Source organism: Alligator mississippiensis, chromosome 11 (assembly GCF_030867095.1).
Source record: "Alligator mississippiensis isolate rAllMis1 chromosome 11, rAllMis1, whole genome shotgun sequence".
Lineage (NCBI taxonomy): Eukaryota > Metazoa > Chordata > Crocodylia > Alligatoridae > Alligator > Alligator mississippiensis.
Window position 1 is genome coordinate 48,037,123 of NC_081834.1, and position 24,683 is coordinate 48,061,805.

The 24,683-nt window shown below is 48.2% G+C and overlaps 2 protein-coding genes across 2 annotated transcripts; both read left to right on the top strand.

The window, feature by feature from the left end:
* The first annotated feature begins 461 nt into the window (after positions 1–461).
* LOC132243867 (olfactory receptor 2V1-like) lies at positions 462–1,403 on the top strand. The gene has a single exon (XM_059714383.1). It carries the CDS (start codon positions 462–464, stop codon positions 1,401–1,403), a length of 942 nt encoding a protein of 313 aa, XP_059570366.1.
* Positions 1,404–21,067: 19,664 nt separating this feature from the next.
* LOC102557644 (olfactory receptor 2T27-like) lies at positions 21,068–24,375 on the top strand. Its single transcript, XM_059714962.1, is given in 3 exon segments — positions 21,068–21,074; positions 23,781–23,984; positions 23,987–24,375. Coding segments are annotated over 3 exon segments (600 nt in total).
* Positions 24,376–24,683: the final 308 nt, after the last annotated feature.

The following is a 24,683-nucleotide window of genomic DNA, read 5'->3' on the forward strand; positions in this document are numbered from 1 at the left end:
TAGAAGTCCTACAGCTGGAGTTACTTCTCATAGCAGCCTAGGGGCAGCACCTGCAGAAAGTGTGTCCCCACTGACAAATGCCCCCAAACCTCTGGGCCAAATTCAAAGGTTATGCAGGCTGTAGATTGCTAATTCCTTCTGTAGTCAATTCTGTACCTGCAGCATAGATGTACCATGACTTAAACCACTGGAACTCCACACATAGCTAGGGCCTGCAGCTGCATGTACTAACGCTAGGCTACTTTCAGAAACCTCTAGCCTAATTAAAGACTATTCACAGGAAAGTGAAGTTATTGTCTCATGAACCATAATGTCTGGCATTTCTTCCACAGGAGAAAACATGCCAGCTGCCTCAGGTGCCGTTATTTTGTGCATAGGAGTGCCACAGGGAAAGTGTGTGCATATTCCACCAGGCACTTGGTTGTTGTCCAGGGCTTCAGGCACAGCCACATGAAGAGGAAATGAAGAGTGGGAACGAAACTTCTTCGGCAGACTTCATTCTGCTGGGACTCCTGAGCCAGACCAAAGTGCACAAGTTCTCCCTGGCCATAATCTTATTAGCCTTCATCATTGCCTTGTCTGGGAATGCTCTCCTCATATGTCTAATCAAAGTGGATTCCTCCCTTCACACCCCCATGTACTTTTTCCTAAGTCAATTGGCCTTCATGGACATCTGTCAGACTCTGATTGTTGTTCCCAAAATGGCAGCAGACTTCCTGACCCCAGGCAACCCCATTTCTGCAGCTGGCTGTGGGGTTCAGATTTTCCTCTCCTTGACAATGGGTGGAGCAGAGTGCGTCCTTCTGGCAGTCATGGCTTATGACAGGTATGTAGCCATTTGCAATCCCTTGCAATACCCAGTCCTCCTGAGCAGGAAAGTCTGCCTGGGCCTGACAAATGGGGTCTGGATCGCAGCATCTGCAGATGCCTTGATTCTTGCAGCTTCTACAATGCACCTTTCCTACTGTGGCTCTAAAGAGATTAACCACTTCTTTTGTGAGGTCCCAGCCCTGCTCAAATTGTCCTGCTCTGACACATCCCAATATGAGACTCTGCTGTTTGTGACTAGCGTTGTCCTTCTCCTCATCCCCTCTTCCATCATCCTAGCCTCTTATGCTTGCATCCTTGCTGCAGTCCTAAGGATGAATTCAACCAAACAGCAGAAAGCTCTGGCCACTTGTTCCTCCCATCTGACTGTGGTGGGCATGTTCTATGGGGCTGCCATCATCATGTACACGAGACCCACCTCCTACCACTCCCCAGAGCAAGACAAGATTGTGGCTCTGTTTTACACCATTGTGCCCCCAGTACTCAATCCACTCACCTATAGCCTGAGAAACAGGGATGTCTTAAGAGCCCTAAGAAAGCTGTTTGGAAAATGCAGAGTCTTCCAACAAAATTGACAGCAGCTGTAGTTTACTTTATGCTATGTGTGATTAAACTAAGAAGGCTACTGGCATGGTTTTCTTGAACATTTAGAAGGAAGCTAAAATTTTCTCAGTCACTTAAGCCAGTGCCCTATTGAGTTTCTCAGCTAGTGCCCTACAGAGAATCAAAGTCTTTTGCACTCTATCACTTAAACCCTATAAGGAAGGCATGAGAAAATCCCCTCCACTCAGTCAGTTCACTAGTATTTCCTTGTTGCAGGAAATTTTAAAAAAATTACTGTATACACTGAGCATATATAGACTAATCTACTAATGACCTGCTCAAAGGATTTAGGCCTTGTTGGCACTCCTTTAGCCATATGGCCTGCCTTACCACATTGATAACACCCCACCACATGTGATGTTACCTTCGGTGGTTCTTGTTTTCTATTTTCCACTCTTGGCTACTCATGCTAGGTGGTGTGAGGCCTCTACTTTGGCCTCTGTCACATTTTGATACTGCGGTAGTGTCCACAATCCAGAGAACCTCTTCACAGTTGCAGAGTTGGTGTCTGTGCACCCACCTCTGCATCTCCGCCTCCAAGTTCCACATGAACTGCTCTAATAAGATCTGATCGATCACCCCATCAAGGTCATAAAGTTTCAGAAAAAGCCATTTTTTAAGCCTATCTCTTAGTGCCTGCATCGGAATGCAAGGATGAGTTTCTTCACATGCTTTACAGGCCCAAAAGGCCAGCCTATGATTTTCTGGTGTTATCTCAAGGTGGTATAGGATTGTGGCCTTAACAGTCTCATAATTACAAACATCTTCTCTAGAAAGAGACCGATACTCTGCCTGCGCCTTATCTACTACTAACATTTCTAATTGAGAGACCCACTGCATGCAGTCTAACCCCACTTGCAAGGCAGTCCACTCAAATGATCTGATGTATGCCTCGGGGTCATCATCTTTAGTAATTTGTGGCTTTTTGAGCAGTGATGAATTTGTTTGGAGCCATTCCTGCTGAAGAGCTCCCTGCAACTGTTGCAGGTCTAAGACCTGTCCTAGTGCCTGAAGGACCTGGCCTAGCAGTTCTGTGTGGGACATGATTGTTGGATCCATAATAGTAATTTCCCAGGTCACATCTCTGATCCTTTCCTGTTCCTGCTCAGTATACCACTAATGCTTCAGCTTACATGTCAAACGCTTTACAGAGTACCCATGCAGGTGAGACTCCCCTCGACTTGCCTACCACAACTTGATGGAAATAAATTCAACTGAGGGGTTCAGTGGCATAAATACAGAAGTCCCTACTTGGAGTACTCATGTTTCTTACAATGGTTGACTTTGGGGCTGTCAGAACCCAGTGGTTAAGTGCCTATGTCACAGTGGAAAGTTTCATTGATTTGATGCTCATAACACTGTGGAATTTCTCGCCACAGTGGAATTTTCCGCTGTGGGGGAAAACCCCAGTGCAGAAAAAAGTTCCCGCCGACTTTATGCAAATATGCACACCACCATTGGCCGGTTATAAATTATTCATGCCTAGTTACTAGTGATTGGCTTGCTAGTCATATAAAAGTTGAAGCAGTTTCCGCCCAAGTTGGAGAACTCCGCGCACATCTCAGAGTGAACTTGGTGGACTGATCACCCACCAACGACCCCGTCACTGACTGTCCTGACGTACCCTGTGCCCTGCATGCCCGATAAGCCGTTCAGGTTATCTCATCGTACTTGAAGTGCTCACGACTGGAACTGTAACCTAAGTCAGCAAAATCTGAGCGGTTGCAAAGCTTCCTCTCGTGCGTGGATGACCTCTACCTGACTCAAGAAGTCTATGGGCCAACAAGAGGCAAAGCACTGCTCGACCTTGTACTGGCTACTGGGGATGACCTAGTCGGCAACCTAGTGATCGATGGGAAGCTGGGTGACAGCGACCACGAGCTGATCACCTTCACCATCTGCCAAAAATCTGGCAAGTCAGTCAGCAACACGGAAGTCCTTGACTTCAGGAAAGCTGACTTTGACAAGCTCAGGAGGCTTGTCAGTGAGGCCCTAAGGGACCATGACCACAGGGAGAGGGGAGTTCAAGAAGACTGGTTGCTCCTCAAGGGAGCGATCCTCACTGCACAAACTAAGTCTATTCCATCTCGGAGGAAAGGCAGCAAGAGGGCACAGCACCCCCCTGGCTCTCCAGGGACCTAGCAGACCTCCTGAGGCTAAAAAGAAAGGCCTACAAAGGATGGAGGATGGGAGTTATCTCCAAGCAGGATTATTCTGCACTGGTCTGGTCCTGCAGGGAGCATACCAGGAAAGCCAAGCCTGCAACTGAACTCCAGCTAGCTTTGAGCATCAAGGACAATAAGAAGTCCTTTTTCAGATATGTGGGGAGCTGGAGGAAAAGCAGGGGCAACATTGGACCCCTGCTGAACCAAATGGGGCAACTGACAACTGACACCCAGGAAAAAGCCAACCTATTAAATAGGTACTTTGCGTCGGTCTTTCATCAGCCCCATGGGACTCCCATGCCCGCTACAGGGCAGGGAAGTCCGGGTGAGGGTGATCCCCTGCCCTCCATTAATGCTGACTTTGTGAAGGAACATTTTGAGAAGCTGGATACCTTCAAGTCAGCCGGCCCTGACAATCTTCACCCCACGGTACTCAAGGAGCTGGCGAGCATCATAGCCCAGCCTCTAGAGCGGATCTTTGAAAACTCTTGGCGCTCTGGTGTAGTGCCCGAAGACTGGAAGAAGGCCAATGTGGTGCCTATCTTCAAAAAAGGGAGGAAAGTGGATCCAGCTAACTATAGGCCCATCAGCCTGACTTCTATCCCAGGGAAGATCTTAGAAAAGTTTATTAAAGAGGCCATCCTTAATGGACTGGCTGACGCCAACATCTTAAGGGATAGCCAGCACGGGTTTGTTGCGGGTAGGTCTTGCTTGACCAATCTCATTTCCTTCTACGACCAGGTGACCTATCACCTGGACAAGGGAGAAGAGATTGATGTCATATATCTTGACTTCAAAAAAGCCTTCGATCTGGTTTCCCATGATCACCTCTTGGAGAAACTGGCCAATTGTTGCCTTGGGTCCTCCACGATCCACTGGCTGGAAAACTGGCTCCAGGGTCAGAGCCAGAGGGTAGTAATTGATGGAAGTCACTCATCGTGGTGTCCTGTGACCAGTGGGGTCCCCCAGGGCTCTGTCCTTGGACCCATACTGTTCATCATCTTCATTAATGATGTGGACACTGGAGTCAGAAGTGGACTGGCCAAGTTCGCCGATGACACCAAACTTTGGGGCAAAGCATCCACACCAGAAGACAGGCGGGTGATCCAGGCTGACCTGGACAGGCTTAGCAAGTGGATGGACGAGAATCTGATGGTGTTCAACGCCGATAAATGAAAGGTTCTCCACCTTGGGAGGAAAAACCCGCAGCATCCTTATAGGCTCGGCAGTGCTATGTTGGCTAGCACTATGCAAGAAAGAGACTTGGGGGTCATCATTGACCTCAAGATGAACATGAGCCTGCACTGCGATGCTGCAGCTAGTAAAGAGACCAAAACGCTGGCTTGCATCCATAGATGCTTCTCAAGCAAATCCCGGGACGTCATTCTCCTCTTGTACTCGGCCTTAGTGAGGCCGCAGCTGGAGTACTGCATCCAGTTTTGGGCTCCACAATTCAGAAAGGATGTGGAGAAGCTTGAGATAGTCCAGAGAAGAGCCACGCGCATGATCAGAGGTCAGGGAAGCAGACCCTACGCTGACAGGCTGAGAGCCCTGGGGCTCTTCAGCCTGGAAAAGCGCAGGCTCAGGGGTGATCTGATGGCCACCTACAAGTTTATCAGGAGTGACCACCAGTATCTGGGGGAACGTTTGTTCACCAGAGCGCCCCAAGGGATGACGAGGTCGAATGGTCACAAACTACTACAAGACCGTTTCAAGCTGGACATAAGGAAGAATTTCTTTACTGTCCGAGCCCCCAAGGTCTGGAACAGCCTGCCACCGGAGGTGGTTCAAGCGCCTTCATTGAACACCTTCAAGATGAAACTGGATGCTTATCTTGCTGGGATCCTATGACCCCAGCTGACTTCCTGCCCTTTGGGCAGGGGGCTGGACTCGATGATCTTCTGAGGTCCCTTCCAGCCCTTATGTCTATGAAATCTATAAATCAATTCTTCTTCCTACGCTGTATACATCGACGGCGTAAGTAAAAAATGTCTTTGTTCAACCAATACGCTTCTGTGCCTAGTTCCTCTCTGTCTGTCAAAAGTACCCACCTGCTGTTTCGCGGCTGCTGGCCATAGCCTGGCCTACCACTCGACTGCCACAGGGGCTCCACCTCCCCTACAATCCAGCCACATGCCAGCCGTCGGTGTTGAGACGATATAATCTGATTCGGCACATCAGCCTGGTCTGGTCCCAGCCTGTGACAACTCTGGCAGTGTTTTTTCTGGCCCTGTCTAGGTTGTCAGATCTTGTATGCAAGAAGCAACTCCCTGTAGTGGGTCTTGGATGAGGGCCTATGTGTGCCCTGGCTCTTGCAGCTTCTCAAAACTATTCACAAAGCAAAATAAATAATAAAAAAAAACAAAACAAGAACGGCTCCACGGTGGAAGGGCTGTCTCCTCTAAAGCCCATGCCCGTGTTGGGTTTCAGTGAATTCTCTCCACTCCCTGTGGGACCTAAACTTTGAAACAGGTTGAGGATTTGGCTCTCCAGGCTCTGCCTTTTGGAGCCCCTTTGCTGTGTGCTAGTTGAGCCCTTGCGGCCTCTGCATCACCTTATCTCAGTGCCCCAAGGCTGTCCCTGCCTCAGCCTCAGCTGGCCCAGAGGCAGGTCCCCCCTCTCTCTTGCTGGCACCCTGAGTGCCTTTTAAATTCTTCATGGCGGTGCCACCTGCTGACGTCATCAGCTGGGCGCCGCTGAAATTGATTGACAGCGAGCTTTTAAAACACAACGGCGAACCACACGCTGCCACGACTCCAACCCTACAAGTAGATTTCCCCCTTTCCTGGGACTTTTGATCAGCCCTTTTGGGATCTGCCAGGCGTTCTGGGGTTTCTATGGGGCGTATGTGGCCCTTTTTGTTACAGTCACTGAACCCCAGCTACGTGTCTTGCTTGCTGTTTTGGCTGCGCAGGCCTTGAGTGGGATGATGCCATGAGTGTATCCTTCCTGGGCAGGCTGCCCAGGAATGGGGTATTGACAGCTGCCGGCTGTGCCGGCCTTGAGAGAGAGGATGCCATGACAGCATCATTCCCTAATGGAGACTGACCAGGAAACAGGTCCTGGCAGTCACTGTGTTGGGGACTGTAGGGTCTCAGCAGGGTGGTCTAGCTGACACTAAGTGTCCAGGCTGCAGCCATAAGCCTGGGCCCTTTTTGCTGTTTCACAGATGTTGCATTTCAGCCCAGTGGTGTGGGGCTGAACCCCAGCCATGTGTTGGCTGACAGACGTGGGCCAGGGCGAAGCTGTGGCACTTCTTGTTGCTTATTCAGGCCTCAGTGGTATACAGGCCTGGCTGGCTTTTTTTCTGCCCAGTGCAGGCCCAGTGAAATAGGCCTGGGTCTTCTTTTGTCCCTTTTGTACCGTATGCCCCAGCCAAGTGCTGTGGTTGGGTGCTAGGTCTGGTCCAAGCCCAAGGCAACATAGGCCTGGCCTGTTCTCTTGTTTCATAGCTGTTAGGTCTCAGCCAGGCAGTGTGGCTGAGACTATATGTCCAGGCTGCAGCTACATCGACCTGGCGCTCTCTTGTTGTACGCTCAGGCCCGGGTGTAGGACAGGCCTGAGCCCCGCTTTTATTGTTTTACAGCTGTTGTGTCTCAGCATAGCTGTATTGCTGAGCCCTGCTGTACGTTTGTTTGCTGTATGTTGGGCCTGGCACATGTTGCTTTTGTGGCTCTGTGTCCTGACCAGTGCCGTGCGGTTGGCACTGGTTGCAGTTCAGGCTCTTTTGCTGTTTGGCTGGCTTTCCTCTGAGTTCTCCTGCAGTTTCCTGCCCCAGCAGAGCTGGGATGAGGACTAAAAACTTTGGGGTGCGATATACTGATGAAAATTGCCATTTGCGCTTCAAATCCACTGCATGAAAGCAAAGATCAGCACTACAGTTTTGCAGGGAGCAACAAGGGGTCCTTTGCAATAGAGAAGGACCTACGCTCTCTAGCAGTTCCCTGCGGCACAGTGGACCCATGGAGAAGCTCATTGGACTCTCCGGTCAGGGCTGCCCTTTCCAGCCCCTTGCTGAAAGGCCGGTGTAGGGGGCAGGCCCCCAGAACTACCCACCGAGGAGTCCCAAGTCCCAGTCTGCCTGGGTATGGGTGAAGATCCCCATAAGAGGGTGCCACCTATAGACTTTGTTTTGTAGCTTGTAGTGTTTTAAAATCATAGTTAGTGTTTTACTTCTCTTTTTCTTTATGCTTTGTGATAAATTTGGATTTTGTGTATAGGCTGCTTGTGAGAAAAGGGTGGTTGGTTGTATTGGACACCCTGGTAATTTATTTAGTGTTTCCCAGGTAGAGTGGGTGGGGGCTCGAGCCAAGGTAAAATATATTTAGTATCCCCAAAATTGAACCCGGCCCTTGTTGCTGCTGACAGATGCTCAGCAGAAGGGCTACACTAAGTGCCACAGATGTGCTGATACTGGCTCACCTGCAGAGGGACAATACAGCACGGATCTCAGTTCCTGCCTGAAAAGAGAGTTTCTGAGGCCAACCTGGGGTCTTTATCACCAGGTTTAGCTGACCTAAAAAAGCTTACTAGATAAAATTCTAATATAATAAAAGCCTTGCCACTTCCGGCTGTATGTCTGTCTCTCCATAACGCTCTGGAGCAGGCCAGGGCCCGGAGTAGCAGCAGCGGGGTGAGGGAGCGGGGCAAGACCTGGGGCAGCAGCAGCGGGGGGAGTGGAGAAGGACTCGGTGCGGTGGAGGGGGTGTTTTGTGTGGCTGAACCCAGAGTAGTGGGGGGAGGCTGGTTTCTATTCCTGCCCCCACCCCCAACACCTCCATCATTCCTGACGGGCATTGTGCTAGTAGCAGCACAAGCACCTTTAAAGCATTACATCATCCATGCTAGAGGCAAGGTGGTACAATTTTTGTGTGTATTGTACAATCATAGAACCATAGGGCATCTTTACCGGTGCTCCAGGGTGGGTGGGCGGGAGTGGGTGGCATTTTAATTAGAGCGTCTCACAGGGTCTTATATATTTAGTGTCCTGTGCTTCAAAACACTGGCGGGGGCACTTTAACTAAAGCGCTCAGATGAGCTTTAGTTAAAGTGCCCCAACCACCATTTTGAAATGCAGGGATGCTGAATACATGTGACATCGAGGTTGCTGGAGCATACCACTTTGAATGCTCCAGCAGACTTGATTAATCAATTAAGCAGAGTCTGCTCTGATGAGTTCTAATTAAAAAGCATTGGAGCAGGCCTTGGGCACATGTATAGGTACCAACAGAAATGCAGGGCTGGAAGAGACCTCTGGGTACGCTCAGGAACCAGGTGGTTCCTCCGTTTTGTGGAGTTACTGTCCCTTCAGGGTGTCCCTTCCCTGTTGTTTTTGCTCACTACAGGAATAAGTCGCTCCAGAGCTTTGAATGCTAGGTGGTTGCTGATACGATTGACATCCGGCTGGGAAAGAGAGACATCCCTTCAGCACCTTGACATGGTTCCTTGTGCACAGTCTGTGGGATCCCGAGGGGATGGGAGGCTGTGCCATCCTCCACACTGTTTCCAGCAGCCCCAGGAATTACAGGGCCCAGGAAGGCAGCTCTGACTTTGTGTGGGTCGCTCAGGAATGATCCTGCCCAACCTGTCTGAACTCAGCCTCTCCTGGAGCAATGGGTGGCCTGGTGCATCATTAGCTCCTAGGGAAAGGATCAAGACCACATGGGACTAGTGCCCAATTCATGGGGCTCCTAGGCTCCAAGGTCTAAAAATGACTTGCTGCAGTTCCCAGGATGTCTGCAGACTGTGCCTCAGACACCCCAACTATACAGAACATAGGTACTGGGGTGGAAATGCTCAGGTGTGGACACGCTCACCTGGCTGCTGCTTTCCTTGTGCATCCCTTGTGAACAGGGGAGGGGGGGTCTCCTTTCCTTTTTTAAGTTTTCTTGTGGTTGCATGCATTCTTTTAGCCTTTAAGGTACATCTCATCCTTTCCACCCTGAATCTGCCCCAAATTCAGATGTACCATTTACGATGTCTGTCCTCCTTGCTGTGTGGTACCAACCATGGTCAGCAAGGACATCCTGAGCCAGAATGTGGTATGGAGGAGGCAATAGGAGGTGGGAAATGGTGGTGCTACTTTGCTCCTCTCTCGTCACAGAGCACTATCCCTGGGGGACCAGTCCCACAAAGATCTAAATCCCAGGCAGGACCACACCTCTTGAGGAAAAGCATTGTAACCAAGAAACATGAGGTTCTTTGCCCCATTTGCTCCCAGCCTTTGCTCCCCTGTCCAGAAAGGAGCTCCTTACTTTTCTTCTTTTCCCGGTTCAACATCAGAAGCATTTTACACCAGGATGTGGGTCTTTCTCATTCCCACTCCTATTCCAGTTGCTGGGGAAGGGCTCAGGCAGAGTCCCAGCTCCATCCCCCAGGGCAACCAAGCACCCCTACGTGGCCCAAGGATGTTTGATTTCAAACCTTTGAGTAAGTTCCCCCTGATGTCGTCTGCTTCATTTAAACTCTGGAGCTATGCATGTGATGAGAGAAATGTTCAGCTTGTGTTACGTTGCAGAGAAGTTCTCTCCCTGGGGGCGGCTGACTGGTGGGCTCTGGGGCAGTGATCTGGGCATATCACTTAGGTCCCTGCTTAGTTTGGCTAAAGGAAGTAGTGACCTGCAACATCTTCCACATGGGGCACGCCTGGAAGTGAACGCAGAATGACCTGGGGAGGGGAGATGGGGTCTCAGTCTATTCCCTGGTGAGCATACGCCTGCTGCTCCCAGATCAGCAACTGTATGAGAAACGCCCAGGCCTCAGAGCACAGAGATGAATGACCTGCTCCTGGAGGCTCCTGTTGGGTAATGGGGCAACAATTGATGCTATTCATCCCTCCAGCTGTAGACAGACAGGAGCTTGAGGAGGGAGGGGTGGGCACCAAGCCCCTCTGCTCTGCCGAAGTCAGGGTAGGGCTAGGCCATAGAGAGTGGTATTTTCTATGCTCCCATGCCCTCCGCACCCAGCTTCCTGTTGGCGCTGCACAGTCATGGCAATTCCCAACCCTGCTTTATCATACTGCCACATCATCCTTTCCCCTCCCTAGCCAAAGAAAGGCGTGACATGACCCAGAGATTCACTCTGAGGATTATGGCCTTTTTCCTCCTGCTTTCAAACTCTACCATGTAATCTGCTGCAATTCAAGACAGCTCTGGGAAGTGCAGGGCTGCTGGGGAGGGGGAGGAACGGCCCCAGCTTCCCTCCACTGTTGAGTTGTTAACTCCTGACACTTGACATGGTCCTTCTCTTCCTGCACCCAGCAAAGGTAATTGTGGTTTTGTCCCAGGTGGGGATCTTGGCTCCAGCCTTGCCATTAACACAATGAGGAGAAGGAACATGATTCAAGTTCCTGATCCCCCGTCCACTTCCAGTGTCCTCTGGGAGTTCACCGCCCCAACTGGGTGCTCCTGTGTTGGGACCATATTGTTTCTGTCCCTGAACACAAACAGGTCTGTCCCAACCTTTTCTCCAGGGTGTGTTGGGATCTCATGAGGCTGCAGCATGTCCTCCTTCGCCCACCCCCTCTGATATCCATTGTACCTGTTTGCACCCCTGTGTCCTCCTTTCCGCGTTGTACCAACCAAGGTCACCAAGGACATCCTGAGTCCAACTAATTTTTAAATTCTTTATTAAAATTTGGGGTCCAACTATATGGGAGGTAATTTCGGCCTGGGGAATAGTGAAGGCCTGGCATGGGACTGTGTGTCCCTCCAACTCTTGTCCCTGCAAAAAAAGGGAAGAACAGGGGAAATGTTAGGAAAACGCTGAGGCTGCCTGATGTCCAGGCACAAATATCTCATTTGTGGTCTCTGTGGTGCCCGTGCTGGCTGCTACCTGAGGTGGTCTGGGCTGAGCAGGACGCTGCCTGACTTCAGCTGTCCCTCCCTGCCAGTGCTGGGGATGCTCCCACATCCCACAGCTGTTTCAGGCACTTTTAAGCTGTGCAGAAAGGCTGTGGTCTCCCAGCACAATAGCACAGAGCCACCTCCCTTTCCTGCACGGCTTTGTCACCCTCACCCTGACGGACCCAAACAGCTCATCCTCTCGGGTCCAAGCGGAGCCTCAGCCCCAGACAAGACCCTCCCTGGGGAAGCTTCTTGGGGTGGAGGGTACGGTGGGGCTCCAGGGGATCTGTAAGAGGGATGAATGGGAGGAAGGAAGAGGTGTCAGAGGCCATAGAGGAGGTGTGTGTGAGAGGGTCCCTGGCATGGAGAGGACTCAAGGCCCAAAGGTGCTCAGCTCCCTGCTGTCAGAGCCAGCCCCAATGACGCCCTCCCTGGCTCTGTGTGGGCAGATATTGATGTCCATGGAACTTCCACATGGGATTATGAACAAGCCCTTCACCTTCCTCCTCCTCTTACCCAAGCCTTGGCCCCAGCCTTTGGAGCCGCTTCTCCTCCTCCTCCCACTCCTGCTCCCAGTCCAGAAAATACTGCTCCGCCTGCTGCTCCTTCTCGATCCAGAACTGGAGGTTCAATGGGAAGCAGGAGGGAACAAAGGAGGAGTCAGTGCAGACAGCAGTAAGCGACCCCACAGGACACATCCCCACAGACAGGCCAGCCACCCCACCTCACCCCAATGCAGGGACACGTGAGACACACTTACATTCGACTTGATCAATGAATGTAACTGGGAGTGCACAATCATGCACACAAAAACCCTTCTCCAGTGCACAGTGACATACATGCATTTGCCACAACACCCTCGCATGTGAACACAGACTCCCGAGTGCAGGCCTCTTTCTCTGTGTGTGTGTGTTTGTGTTTGTGTTTGTACGCATCCATCATCCATAGCCCAATAACCCCATGAGCGACCTTTCACCACACACAGACTCATCTACCCCTTGAGATCACAAGGCCATGCCCCAGGACTTCACCTTTCTACGCAGTACCCCCAGTTTCTCTATGCCGTGCAGCCGGACAAGGGCTTTTTCCAGATCCTCCAGCTGCTGGTTTCGTTGGTCCCATTTATGGACAGGGAGGAAAGCCCGGCAGCTCTGAATTTTCAGGCAGTCATGGAGACTGGTGACATCCTGCCAGGAAACAGAGAGAGTCCTTTAAGCACCTTAACATGGCCATGGGCTGGGGATCCTTCTGCACACTCCATGGGATCCCGAGGGGGTGGGAGGCTGTGCCGTCCTGCACACTGTCGACAGCAGCCCCAGAATTCACAGGGCCCTGGCAGGCAGCTCAGACTCTGTGCAGGGTTGCCCAAGAGGGCTCCTGCCCAACCTGCCTGAACACAGCCTTTCCTGGAGCAACAGGAGGCCTGAGGCACTACAAGCTCCTAGGCAATGGAACGAGACCACATGGGAGTAGTGCTCAAAGCACAGGGCTCCCAGGCCCCATCCATGGCTCTGCCAATGACCCTCGTGCAGCCTGTGCCTTGGTTTCCCCATCTCCACAAGCAGACCATGGGCACATGGTTGGAAATGCTCAGGTCATGCCACACTCACCTGGTTGGTGCTGCCGGGCGCCAATCGTCTGTCCATTGCCCTTGTCTGGCCTTGCGGCGGGGAGCTGGTCTTGGACCTGGCAGGAGTGGTCCTCATGCTTTCAGGAGGGGTTAGCGGGATTAGCTTCTTTTGCCGGCTGCCCGGGACCTGGAGCTCTGGGAGCTGGAGGAAGGGAAGAGAGGATTGGCAGAAGGCACTCTGGGGCCCAGTCTCCCCGGGTGGGGATGACCTACTCTTTTGCAGTTTATGGGAAAGCAGTAGGGACACTTTCCCTATTTAGTGGGGAACACCATGGTCCTGAAGTCCTAGGTCCTGCCAAAGACTATTATTGTTCCTACTCCCCAAGGGAAAGCTCTGCTTGTTCTGTGGCCAGGTGCTTTGAGAGGTAATATTGTAGCCCCTGAAGCTACTGAAATCTTCAGCAGCAGGAACTGAAGGGAAAAGGTGAGGGTGAGGATGAGGACATGGGAGGCAACGTTTATATAATTATTTGGGTCCGTATTGTTCAGAAATCCCACATGGTTCTGCAGAAGACCGGGTGAAGGAGCCGTGCAAAGCTGTTTGGTCAGATCTGATAGGAATGAACCACCATTAGCATGTCTAGAGGATGGCCAGATGGCACCAACCTTGGGCAAGTGTTGCACTCTCCAACCCTCAACAACACCTTGCTCAGGGCACTACATTTCTCATCACGCCTCTGCAAGACAGGCAGTCACTCCTGCAGGTTGGCAGAAGCCCAAACATGAGATTTAAATGTGATTCCATTTCAAGAGCCCAAACTACAGACCAGGACCATAGGGGTCTACACTAAACACATGGAGAAGCAGCAGGAAAAAGGAAGACAGCAACATACTAGAAGACAGTCAGAAGAGACTCACAAATTGCATAGTAAGAGGTTGCAAGGAACCCCAAGCACATGAGAAGGGAGAAACCAGACAATGTCCTACACTGGAAAGCCGCAGGTGAGAGACAGAACCAGAGTGCAAGACTTCCCAACCGAGAGCAAGAGAAATGAAGGAGAAGCTGTAGCAAGCCACACTTACACGCACTGGGCGGGATCCTGGTCTTCTCTCCATTCTTGTTTTTTTCTTCAAACTGTCCTTAAAAACTATGGGGTATCTTATCTCTAGGGGATATTAATAATTTCTCAAAAACTAATTCCTACTAATTGTAAGATAACTCTACTTACTATATAATATTAAGCTACAAACTATATAAACTAACTAATATTAACCTACCAACTAAGCTGCTAACAATATAAATCCTAATCACTAATCCTAGAAATAGAGGGACAACAATAAACAACACCTGGGAAACCTAGTCAAACTAACCACTCGCTCTCGGGGGATACCAGCAGAGGTATGGGAAAAAATACTCGAGGCTGCCTTTTTCCCTCTCACATCACAAGTCTCCCTGGTGACAAGATGGCCCGTGTCATAAAGGAGCATGTGACGTAAAGCAACCTGTGTCAGGCCCTGTACCTGGGGTTTCCAAGCAGGCTGCCTCGGATATCCATTTTTCTTTCAAGTGTACACATGCATCTGAACTTCTTTCTGTGTAAATAAAAAAGGACAGCGGGGCAGGGGGAAGGGATACTCCGCCGTTTCCTGTGCCTCCTCTTCCCATCTTCCCCATGCCTGTCCCCGCAAAAGGAGAAAAAATATTTTCCTGAAAGACACTGTGCCTTGCCATCTGATCCATAGTTTATTTAAATCCTTCCCAATAACTTGAGAAAAGTGATGCTTTGTCATGAAATCCCATTTCCTAAGCTCCTGCGTAGGATCAGGAATCAAAACATGTCTGATTTTCCCTGTGCACCCCTAGAGAACAGGGTGTCGGAGATTTTCCTTTGAATGTCTAGGTTTTCTGTGGCTGGATTCCCTCTTTTTGCCTTTACATTTGATTTCATGGCTGTAACAAAACAAAAAAAAAGTTAGTGGTCAACAAGAGCCTTGCAAGGATCCCTTGCTCTAAAACAGTGATGTTGAACTCATCTGGACGGCTAATTTTCCAAGGTCCAGTCCATGGCTTGCTAGGGGTTCTCCTTCATTTCTGTTGATCTTGGTTGGAAAGTCTTGCACACTGGTTCTCTCTCCCATTGGAGCGGTTTTCCACAGCAGGACAGTGTGTGCGTCTGTGCATGTTCTCCCATCTCATGCTTGGTGGTCCTTGCTATCTCTTGCTGCTGTCTCTTCTGGCTGTCTTTTAGCCTTGTGTTTTCTGTTTCTTTTTCCTCCTGCTTCTCCATCTGTTTAGTGTAGGCCTCAATTCTCCTGGTCGGTAACTTGGGCTCTTGGAAGGGAATCACTGTCTAGTCTCATCTTTGGGCAACCTCCAACCTGAAATAAGGACTAGCCTTATAATCCCAAAGTGCACCCCACCTTCCAGTCACAACCATCACCTCCCTGGCTCTGTTCAGGGAAAGAGAAGATGAAATCCTCAGGGACCAAAGTCATTGCCATGGGAATGCAGCACAGCTTCGTCCCCCACAATACACGCCTGCCCCAGCTGCAGGGGAGCCAGCAGTCCCTTGCTCCCTGTGGTGCTCCAAAGGTACTTTGCGGTGGTCCCTCTAAGACAGGACTTCAGAGCTGCTTCTCTTATTCAGAGCTACGGCTGTAACATTAAGTTGTTCAAAAGATTTTGCAATGGCTTCCCATGACATAGATGGGTTTCATCAACAGACTGAGAGAGAGAGAGAGAGAGAGAAAGGACAGGAGTTTGCACTCTAGGGAATCTGGTTTCCTATATAATAAGATCACTGCAGCCGGACACCTCTTGGATGTAACAAGCTTCTGCCGAAGTCTCATTCCCACCAAAAGGGATCAAATACAATGGAATAACCCGTCACCCACCTCCTGAGTCCAAGAAACTCTTTGTAGCAGGTCCTGGAGCTTCTCTGGTCTCAGAGTTGAAATGAATCTAAAAAGTGCCAGTGTAGGCAATTCTTCGCAGATTTTATTCAAAGACACACATTGTCTCCTCAGACAATGTCTGCCTAGCCTCACATTTTTAAGGCCAGTGAGTTTTAACCAATTGTTCTGCCCTACTGTCTATATGGGTGACAGGAATGGGAGACACTGTGAAGTAATGTGAGAGCAAAGGGAATGATCATACGGGGTCAGCAATAGCAAGTGGGAAGTATCATTCCTATTTATAGGAACGCCCCGGGCAAAGCTCTACCCAGGAGATCTCTTACAATCTGTTCTCCAGTGCCTGATGCTGAAAGCTTGCAATTGAAAAAATTATTTTTTGTGCCAAAAACTTTTAGGACTAATAAAAGATATCATCTCTACTTCGAGCCCTGATTGCTTCCAATGTGGAGATACTCTTTGGTTCACTGCCCCAGCCAGAAACTTCAACCAAGGAAAGCTTACCGAAAATGATGTTTGCTAACTGGCTTCTCCTGTCACTCATTCTCCCACGGCGTGTGATGAGCTCTAGCGGCCATGTTTCAAGACACCAACTTTCTTACATGACGGGAAGGCACGTGGGCACAATCTAGCATCTTACTGGGGATATCAGGGGCACACCTTTACCTGGAGTCAACCAGACATGATAAGATCTCATATAAGAGATACACTTTGCCTCCAGCTTTCATGAGTTTTTCCCCAGAATGGGCAGGGGACGGGCTGCAGCTGGACGTACACAATGTGGGACTAATTTTAGAAAATCTTCAGACTAAATAAACACTATTTCCAGGGAAGTGAGGTTATTGTTTCATCAACCATACTGTCTGTCATTTGTTCCACAGGAGAAGAAACCCTGCTGGGTGCCTCCTTTGCTCTTGGTATTCTCCAGTAGAAGTATCTGCACAATCCCTAAGGACTTGTCCAGGACTTCAGGCACATCCACACGAAGAGGAAATGAAGAGTGGGAATGAAACTTCTTCAGCAGACTTCATTGTGCTGGGACTCCTATGCCAGACCAATGTACACATGTTCTCCCTGGCCATGATCTTATTAGCCACATACTTTTTCCTCAACCAATTGGCCATCATGGACATCTGTCAGATGCTAATTGTGGTCCCCAAAATGTTAGCAGACTTTGTGACCCAGGCAACCACATTTCTCCAGTTGGATGTGGGACGTAGATTTTTCTCACATTGGCAATGGGTGTATCAGAGTGCCTCCGTCTGGCAGTCATGGATTATGACAGATACCTAGCTGTCAGCAACCCCTTGCCGTATCCCTTGTGAGCAGGACTATCTCCTGTTTTTAGCTGCTGGGGTATAGATGGGAGCATCTGTAAATGCCTTGATTTAATCAGCGTTTACCCTGACTCTCCTTTATTGTGGCTCAGAAGAGACTGACCACTTCTTCTGTGACGTTCCAGCTCTGCTAAAATTGTCCTGCTCTGACACCTCTCAATATGAGACTCTGGTGTTTGTGTGGCATTGTCCTGCTCCTCAACCCTTCTTCCATTACACTAGCCTCTTGTGCCTTTATCTTCTTTAGGGTCCTGAGGATGAACTCAACCAGAGCACAGCAGAAAGCTCTGGCCACTTGCTCCTCCTATCTCACTGTGCTTTGCATGTTTTACGGGGGAGCCATCTTCATGTACATGAGATCCAGCTCCTACCACTCAATTGCGCAAGACAAGATTGTGGCTCTCTTTTACACCATTGTCACCCCAGTACTGAATCCACTCATCTACAGCCTGAGAAACAGGGATGTCTTAAGAGCCCTAAGAAATCTGATTTGGAAATGCAGACTTCCAGGAAAATAGAAACTATAGATTATTATGAGCTGTGACTCAGTAAAATGATTAAACTGGAACATTTAGAAGGAAGTTAAATTATTTTAATCACTTAACAGTTAATCTCCTTCTGAGAATCATGGGTGTTTGGACTCCTAAATGCTTGGAAAAAAGGTTTGATGCAGTCCACCCCACTCTCCCAGCTCTCTAGTGTTCTCCTGTTACAGGAAATGTAACCAAATTATTGCATACCTGAAGACTTTATGGGGGATTGATACTTTGTGGTTCCGTTATACTGACCAGCTACAGAAGGCCCAAACTCTCCTCCAGGAAATACATCTAGTGGCATGGCAACAAAAAATATCCAGGGGCTGGAAGCCAAGACTTATATGGAAAGGTTTAAATTACTGGGAATATTTATCCTGAAGAAGAAAAGACTGCCCGGAGGTTTCGATAACAATCTTCAAATACCTGAAGGGCGATCTAGTAATTATAGAAATGGGCTTTTCTTTGTGCCTATTAGGAACCAGACTAGAAAAAATGGCCTCAAGCTGCAGCAAGGGTACTTTAGGCTGGAGATTATGGGGAACTAACTGATTTTGGGCCTGGCTGGGCATTGGAACAGATTACCTAAAAAAGCTGAGGAGTCTCCATGCTTGGAAATGTTCAAGAGCAGGTGAGATGGACACTTGACTGGGGACACTTGGTTAGGGATGATCTTGCTTTGAACATGGAGCTGGACTAGATGTAACCTTGTGAGGTCCCTTCCAAGCCTGCTTGCCTATGATCCTATGAGTGTAAGTGCTTAGATGCAGGTCTTTGCAACAACTGCTTTTAAGAGCGAAGCACTGTACTTCAGGGTTGATTCTTGTCTCAGCTGTTCGTTCACCACTTTCACTCCATTGAGGCCAATGGTGCAACACATGGTTTTTACAGGAGAAAAGAAAAGCTATGTTTTAATCTAACCTTTTCTCTTTAGCAACCTTACTAATGAAAAAAAAGCTGTTCCCCAAGTATCTCTCTAAGGCTTGTGTAAAATAAATTGATCACATTTATGCAAGACATAACAAAAAAGGGCAATGGGGAGAAACAAGAAACTCCCTAGCTTTATATCCATGGTGAGGCAGCACAGGAGTAAATGAAAACAATACGGTATCAAACGTTTCTTTGTGACTGGAAGAAATGGAAGTGACCAGCAGACAGGGTATAAGGAATGCAGGCCAGTTATCAGATAAGGAATTTATCATTAAACATAACTAAGAAGTGGAAAAATGAATGAGTCAATAGCAATAATATTTCTTTCACCTCTCACACATTTTCCAGTTTTCTGGGCAGCATTATGATGATAGATCTCAAAGAAGAAATGGAACAATTTTGTGAAGACTTGACTGTCCCTAAAGTTAGCCCCAAATCAGTCCACAGGCACAGGGTTACTCTGCAGTCAGGTGTAGGCTCTCTGAGGAATTTTTCCAGGATTTTCTCTGGGATAGAAGTTAGGCTAATTGAGCTGGGAGTCTACTCACCACCTGGATAAGAGAGAGGAGGTTGACGTTGTATACCTAGACTTTCAAAAGGCCTTTGATCTGGTCTCCCAGGATGACACAGATCCATTCATTAGGACTCTCTGGGGTCTACCCCGCAGACAGCTTCCCACCCACCTGACTGTCTACCAGTTAAGCCCACAAACCTCCATTTTTCCCATGAGAACATCATGGGATACCAGATCAAAAGCCTTTTGAAAGTCTAGGTATATAATATCAAGCTCTTCTCTCCTATCCCGGTGGTGAGTTACCTGGTTGTAAAAGGAGATGAGGTTGGTAAGACAAGACCTGCCTGGGATGAAGCCATGCTGGTTGTCATTCAGATTCCTACCTTCTGCAAGCATATCTTACCTTGACTCATTGATAATTTTTTTCCAGGATTTTTCCTGGGATAGAAGTTAGGATAATTGACCTATAGTTGCCTGGGTCCTCGCTCCCCCACTTCTTGACTATGCACACAACACTGGCACTCTTCCAGTCTTCAGGGACCTCCCTTGAGCACCACCAAGATGTTAGAAAGCTATGCTAGAAATTCAGGTTCAAATATCTGAATTAAGAAATTCAGGTGAACAGGTTCTACAAGCCCTGGCCTTCTCCTCCCAGGTGGGTGCCTAGTCACCTGGTTATTAAGGTAGAATACAAGAAGCTTGTCTTTCTTTCAACCTCTCTTCCTGCTGCTTGTACCTGTGCCTGGTCTCTGTGAGCACAGAGTTGTCTAGAGCCACAAGAATAACACTCCTTCTGGTGCATAAGTGTCAAGAATGAGATATAGACAAAAAAAAAAAGCTAGTCACAGAGACAACCTGGCATCTGTGTCCTCTCTGAGCTCTTTCTGGGAAGGGTTGCATATAATAAAGCAATCCAACAAATAAAATGTCAGTTCTTGACTTCTATCTTTGTCTTGCCTTTCACTCTTAGGTCCTCTTGACTACTCTTAACCCAGCCATGTCTCTTGGCCCTTAACCTGGTCTCTTCTCCGGCTGCTGATACCAACCCCTGAGGGAAGACCTAATCATGAGGATGGATGGAGTGAGTTCTTGCCAATGGCATCTGGTAGTGACTGAAGCCACTAGACTGATTCAGATCTGAATGTGGCAGGTACTTGACAAAACTTACATAAAGATGAGTGTGCTCCACAGTGTATACACCATCCAAAAGGCTGAGGCATAAGCTATGCACCACAACTGCATGGCAGGGATAGGCTTTGACCAGCTTTGGCATGCAGTGCATTCTTTGTCAGGTCAGAGGGAGTCTTTTGTTCCTAATACAAGAAATTTGCTCCACACAGTCTTAACCTAAGTGTGACTATTTTTCCGAGTAGGCTCTCAGGCCTTCTCTCTCTAAACTTTCATTGGCACAGCTATGACAGTTATAGGGGAGAATTTCTTCCCTCCCCCCACAGCACAGTTATGCATTTGGTGTAGGTGAGGCTCTGTTAAAACCACCAGCCTAGACTCTGTGTTGAGTGGCAGAATTTAAAGAGATTTTTCAAAGCACTAAGGAGAGCTACAGATGCATTCGCATACATATTAGACTAATGTACAGGCAATCTTAGATAAAGAACCTGATTCTGTGGTCTACAATCAGGGAATAGATGCCACTCATTTGAGTGAATCAAATCTGAGGCCTATGGGTCTGTTCTTCTCCTCCAAAAAATAAAGAGATGTATATCTAACTAGACGGTTTCTTTGGTCTTTCTCTGTTCCAAACTGTCTGTGTGAGAGGGATGTGTTATGTTCAAATGTTTGAGGAATTGATGTTCTTGATGGAGAAACATCATGTCGAGTGAGTCACAACCCAGACATCTCATTCCACTAGAAAATCCAGCAGTGAGAGATTCGGTATTCTGTGTTAGAACGAACCATTCACATATGACAAGTCCCAATTACAAAAAAAAAAGGCAAAAAACCTATCCATAGAATTTTTTTTAGGAAAGACTGAAACATATTGTCTTTTGGCCTTACTGAAATGTTTGTTCTCTTCCACCTCAAGACAGAGGTTGCCAGGAAATTTCTCTGAGAAGAACTTTGTAGAGTTTTCCTTTCAGAGAATGGAGGAAGCTGTGCGAGAGCACCCACTGGAGGTGAAAGTGCAACTTAATTAAAGACTTGGGACAAGACTCCCCAAAGTGAAGGCAAGTTTGTGTATTTTTTCCCCTTAGATTTCAAAGCTGTTGCTGAAGAGGTGATGTAATGGCCTCAGGTTTCATTTGGTCTTTGAAAAGATGGTTTTTATGACATGTGTGCTGCCCTCTCTCCACTATATTTTTCAACTCATACAAATATTTTTTCAGGCTCTGACCAAGAATTTGTATTATATTATTTTAATTTTGAAACTTAAAGGGAGTTCATGCCTGAGGGATTTTAAAGTAATTTATTTCCTTAGAAAACTACTGGTGCCCCATACTAAAGAAACGCCATGCCTAAAACAGTCATTTCTTTAAGTTTAAATGTAAAGATAGCGAGAAAATAAGTTCACATGAATTTCTAATGTGCTTATGTTAGAGCCAACAACCAATTATTTCTTGGAAATGCACAAATATCAATGAGGCGGGAAAAGGAAAAGCTTCTGTGAATTAATAGAATACAGGAGACTAGATCTGTTCCCCAGCCAGCGGATCGTGGTGGACCCGAGGGCATAGATGGCCAGTTTTGCCAAGAGGTGATCATAGGATACCAGATTGAAGGCTTTTTTAAGGTCAAGATATATGACATCAATCTCCTCTCCCTTGTCCAGGTGATAGGTCACCTGGTCATAAAAGGAAATAAGATTGGTCAAGCAAGACCTACCCACAACAAACCCATGCTGGCTATCCCTCTTGATGTTTCCATCAGCCAGTTTGTTAAGAATGGCCTCTTCGATAATCTTTTCTAAGACCTTTCCTTGGATAGAGGTCAGGCTGTTGGGCCTGTAGTTTGCTGGATCCACTTTCCTCCCTTTCTTGAAGATAGGCACCACATTGGCCTTCTTCCAGTCTTTGGGCACTACACCAGAGCGCCAGGAGTTCTCGAAGATGAGTGCCAGGGGTGGAGCTGTGATGCTCGCCAGCTTCTTGAGTACCCTGGGGTGCAGACTGTTAGGACTGACTGACTTGAAGGTGTCCAGCCTCTCAAGGTGTTCCTTCACAAGGTCAGTATTGATGGAGGGCAAGAAATCTCCCTCTCTCAGGCCTCCCTCTCCCGTGATGGGCAGAGTTGTCCCGTAGGACTGCTGAAAGACTGATGTAAAGTACCCATTTAGTAGGTTGGCTTTTTGCTGGGCGTCAGTCGTCAGTTGTCCCATCTGGTTTAGCAGGGGTCCAATGTTGCCCTTTTTTTTCCCCTCTGGCTCCCCACATATCTAAAAAAGGACTTTTTATTATCCTTGATCCTAGTAGCCTTTTGGCAACCAGAGCTAGGCAAACTTTTCCAACAGCAAAATGGAATAACCTACCCCAGGTTGGAGATGGGCGGGTGCTAGGACTCTGCCAAGACTGTCATTAGTCTCCACTAGGGTGGACTTCATAGAGGACAGTTGGCTTGTCTTTTGTCCTCTCTTGATCTGAAACCAGATGGCTTTATGGCCTCTATCTTTATGTTCAAGAGAAAAATAGAGAACATAAAAGTGTCCAGTTTAATATTAATAGAGGACAAATAGACTGTCCTCTACGATGGCCACCCTAGTCTCCACGTGTGACAAAAATGGAAAGGCCACAGCCAATATTCATCCCCATGGCAGCCTGGGGAGAGCATCAGAAGAAAGTGCCCCTCACAGGCAAATGCCACCAAAGTGCCAAAATCCCTGGGCCAAATTCAAAGGTTCTTCAGGCTGTAGATTGCAAATCCCCCTTGTAGCCAATTCTACGTCTACGGCATAGATATAAAGTGAGTTAAACCACTGAAACTCTACATGTAGGTGGGGCCTGCAGCTGGACCTACAAATGCAGGCCTAATTTTAGAAAACACTTAGTCTAAATAAACACTGTTCTCAGGGAAGTGAGGTTATTGTTTCATCAACCATAATGTCTGTCATTTCTTCTACAGGAGAAGAAAGCCTGCTGGGTGCCTCAGTTGCTATTAGCATTATCCAGTAGGAAGTGTGCACACATTCCCTAAGGAATGTAGTTCTTGGCCAGGACTTCAGGCACAGCCACATGAAGAGGAAATGAAGAGTGGGAACGAAACTTCTTCAACAGACTTCAATCTGCTGGGACTCCTGAGCCGGATCAATGTATACATGTTCACCCTGGCCCTGATATTATTAACCTTCATAACTGCCGTGCCGGGAAATGCTCTCCTCATACTTCTAATCCAAGTGGATTCCTCCCTTCACACCCCCATGTACTATTTCCTCAGTCAGTTGGCTCTCATGGATATCTGTCAGATGCTGATGGTTGTCCCAAAATGGCAGCAGACTTCCTGACCCCAGGCAACCCCATTTCTCCAGCTGGCTGTGGGGCTCAGATTTTTCTTACGTTGACAGTGGGTGTATCAGTGTGCCTCCTCCTGGTAGTCATAACTTATGACAGGTACATAGCAATTTGCAACCCCTTGCAGTACCCCATCCTCATGAGCAGGGACTTCTGCTTTCTTTTAGCATCTGCGGTCTGGATGGGAGCATCAGTAAGTGCCTTGTTTCACACAATGTTTACACTTGCTCTCCCCTACTGTGGCTCAAAAGAGATTTACCACTTCTTCTGTGAGATCTCAGCCCTGCTCAAATTTCCTGCTCTGACGCCTCTCAGCATGAGGCTCTGGTGTTTGTGAGTAGCGTTGTCCTGGTCCTCATCCCTTCTTCCATTATATTTGCCTCTTATGCTTGTATCCTCTCCAGGGTCCTGAGGATGAAGTCAACGAAAGGACAGCAGAAAGCTCTGGCCACCTGCTCCTCCCATCTCACTGTGGTGGGCATGTTCTACGGGGCAGCCATCTTCATGTACATGAGACCCAGCTCCTACCACTCCCCAGAGCAAGACAAGATTGTGTCTATCTTTTACACCATTGCCACCCCAGTACTGAATCCACTCATCTACAGCCTGAGAAACGTGGATGTCTTACGAGCCCTAAGAGAGCTGATTTGGAAATGCAGAAGCTTTCAGCAAAATTGACAGAAAATGTCATTTCTTATGAGCTAAGTCTCATTAAAATGAGAAGTTACGAACATTTAAAAGGAAGTTAAATTTTCTCAGTCACTTAACAGCCAGTGCCCTACTGAGAATCACAGGCTTTTGGACTCTATCACTTAAAAGCTTAGAAAAGCACTTAGAAATAGGTTTGAGGACATCTAGCCCACTCTCTCAGGCACTAGTGTTTTCGTGTTTCAGGATATTTACCAAATTATTGCACACATGAAGACTTGCTGGGGGATTGAAAGTTTGCATTTCCCTTATGCTGATCCTCTGCAGAAGGCCCAAAA

Bases quoted from the DNA above. Each gene is read 5' to 3' on its own strand.
- LOC132243867 (XM_059714383.1), top strand. From the start codon at position 462: ATGAAGAGTGGGAACGAAACTTCTTCGGCAGACTTCATTCTGCTGGGA.